The sequence below is a fragment of the Crocodylus porosus genome, unplaced genomic scaffold (genome assembly GCF_001723895.1).
Source record: "Crocodylus porosus isolate Cpor-Errol unplaced genomic scaffold, CroPor_comp1, whole genome shotgun sequence".
NCBI classification, from domain to species: domain Eukaryota; kingdom Metazoa; phylum Chordata; order Crocodylia; family Crocodylidae; genus Crocodylus; species Crocodylus porosus.
Window position 1 is genome coordinate 2,381,144 of NW_017728912.1, and position 2,448 is coordinate 2,383,591.

General features: G+C 71.2%; 1 protein-coding gene across 1 annotated transcript in view; it reads right to left on the bottom strand.

Moving 5' to 3' along the window:
• PCDH10 (protocadherin 10) overlaps nucleotides 1-2,001 on the bottom strand; it is a 42,869-nt gene extending 40,868 nt beyond the window's left edge. Inside the window, exon 1 of the mRNA XM_019533953.1 lies at nucleotides 8-2,001. Coding sequence (XP_019389498.1) covers nucleotides 8-1,948 — 1,941 coding nt within the window. The 5' untranslated portion in view covers nucleotides 1,949-2,001. The remainder of the gene's footprint in view (nucleotides 1-7) is intronic.
• Between the last annotated feature and the right edge of the window lie 447 nt (nucleotides 2,002-2,448).

Consider the following 2,448-nt stretch of genomic DNA (forward strand, 5'->3'; position numbering starts at 1 on the left):
CGCGCACCTCCACCAGCAGGTCGTAGGGGCGCTGCGCGTCGCGCTTGGCGGGCACGCGGCGGGCCGTGCGGAGCTCGCCGCTGCGCCAGTCGAGGCGGAAGAGGCCGGCCTCGTTGCCCCGCGCCAGGCTGTAGGTGAGGCGCGCGTTGTCCCCGTCGTCGGCGTCCACGGCGGCCACGCGGCTGACCAGGTAGCCGGGCTCGGCGCCGCGGGGCAGCAGCTCGCGGGCCGGCGTCCCGTTGCGGCCGGGCAGGGGGCTGACCACGGCCGGCGCGTTGTCGTTCTGGTCCAGCACGGCCACGTGCACCGTGGCGTTGGCGGCCAGCGCCTGCGGCTCCTCGCCGGCGTCGCGGGCCTGCACCTGGAAGCTGAACTCCTTGAGCTGCTCGTAGTCGAAGGAGCGCAGGGCGTAGAGGAAGCCGTTCTCGGCGTTGATGGACACGTAGGTGAAGACGGACATGCCCTGGATCTGCCCGTCCAGGATGGCGTAGGCCAGGCGGGCGTTGGCGCCGGCGTCGCGGTCCGTGGCGCTGACGGCGAAGATGTAGGCGCCGGGCACGTTGTTCTCGCTCACCTGCACGCGGTAGCGGGGCTGCGAGAAGCGCGGCGCGTTGTCGTTCACGTCGCTCACGCGCACCTGGATGCTGTGCGTGGCGCTGAGCGGCGGGCGCCCGCCGTCGCGGGCCACCACGGTCAGCGTGTAGGCGTCGCCGCCGGGCTGCTCGCGGTCCAGCGCGCCCTCGGTCACGATGGTGTAGTAGTTCTTGAAGGAGCTCTTGAGGCGGAAGGGCGCGGCGCCCGCCTGCACCAGCTCGCAGCGCACCTCGCCGTTCTCCGCCGAGTCGCGGTCCGAGACGCTGAAGAGCGCCACCACGGTGCCCGGCGCCGCCGCCTCGCTCACCGCCTCCTTCACGGTGGAGAAGCTGATCTCGGGCGCGTTGTCGTTGGCGTCCAGCAGGCGCACCAGCACCTTGCAGTGCGCCGGCACGGCGTTGGGGCCCAAGTCCTTGGCCTGCACGTACACCTGGTAGGCGCTGCTCTCCTCATAGTCCAGCTCGCCCGCCACCTCCAGGCGGCCCGTGCGCGGCGCCAGGCCGAAGACCTCCCGCGCGCGGGCCGAGATGTGGCTGCTGAAGGAGTAGAGCACCTCCCCGTTGGCGCCCTCGTCGGGGTCGCTGGCGTTGAGCTGCAGCACCAGCGTGCCGGGCGGCGAGTTCTCCGCCAGCGCCACGGCGTACACGGCCTGCTCGAAGGCGGGCACGTTGTCGTTGGAGTCCAGCACCCGCACGCTCAGCAGCGCCGTGCCCGTCCGCGCCTGCGGCTGCCCGCCGTCCACCGCCGTGAGCACGTAGCGGTGCAGCGCCTGCTGCTCGCGGTCCAGCGCTTGCTGCAGCACCAGCTCCGCGAAGCGGCTCCCGTCGCCCGGCTGCGTCTGCACGTCCAGCGAGAAGTAGGCGTTGGGGGTGAGCTCGTAGGTGCGCAGCGCGTTGGTGCCCACGTCCGGGTCGAAGGCGCTCTCCAGCGGCAGCCGCGTGCCCGGCGTGGCGCTCTCCGAGATCTCCACCGTCAGGTCCGGCTCGGGGAAGGCGGGCGGGTTGTCGTTGATGTCCAGCACCTCCACCTCCACGCGGAACAGCTCCAGCGGGTTCTCCAGGAAGACCTCGAGGTGCAGGAGGCAGGCCGGGCTCTGCTTGCAGATCTGCTCCCGGTCCATCTTCTCGTTCACCGACAGCACGCCCGTCTCCAGGTCCAGCGCCAGGTAGGGGCTCCGCGAGTTGGGCGCCGCCTGGAAGCGCCGCGCCGAAAGTTTTGTAACGTCCAAGCCCAGGTCCTCCGCGATATTCCCCACGAACGTGCCATGCTCCTGCTCCTCCTGCACCGTGTAGCGGAGCTGCGCCCGGGCGCCCTCCGCCAGCCACAGCCAGGCGACGAGGGACAGCAGCACCATCTCCGCCGGGGGAAGGCGAGCGCCCTCCCTCCCGCCTCTCCCGCCCCCCAGCCGCTCCGCAGCGCCTCCCCCTCCTCCTCCCCCGGAAAACCCCGGGATCGGGCTCTGCCTAGCGCTGCTCCTCCGGGCTCCTGGCAGGCTTCCTCCTCTCCCCCATCTCCCTCCTCCCCTGCTCCCTCTGTCTCTCCACCACCAGCACCAGCGGCAGGGTTATTCGGACCAGTCCGAGCGGCGGCGCGGAGCCCAGCACGGCCACGGGCGTCCAAGCCTCATCTGCGGTCTTGCAAATCCTCCCCCTCCCCGGGAGCAGCGCCGGCCGCAGATCCCTCCAACCCGCTTTTATTTATTCCGAGAGTCCTGGCGCTGCACCGCGGCAGCAAATCCCAAGGAGGAGCTTTTGCTAAGCTTCACGATTGTCCTCGGCTCGTCTTCCCGCTGGGAGCAGGAGGGCTGGGGCTGCCGGGCATGCCCTCGGGAGATGCGAAATCAAGGTGCGGGGC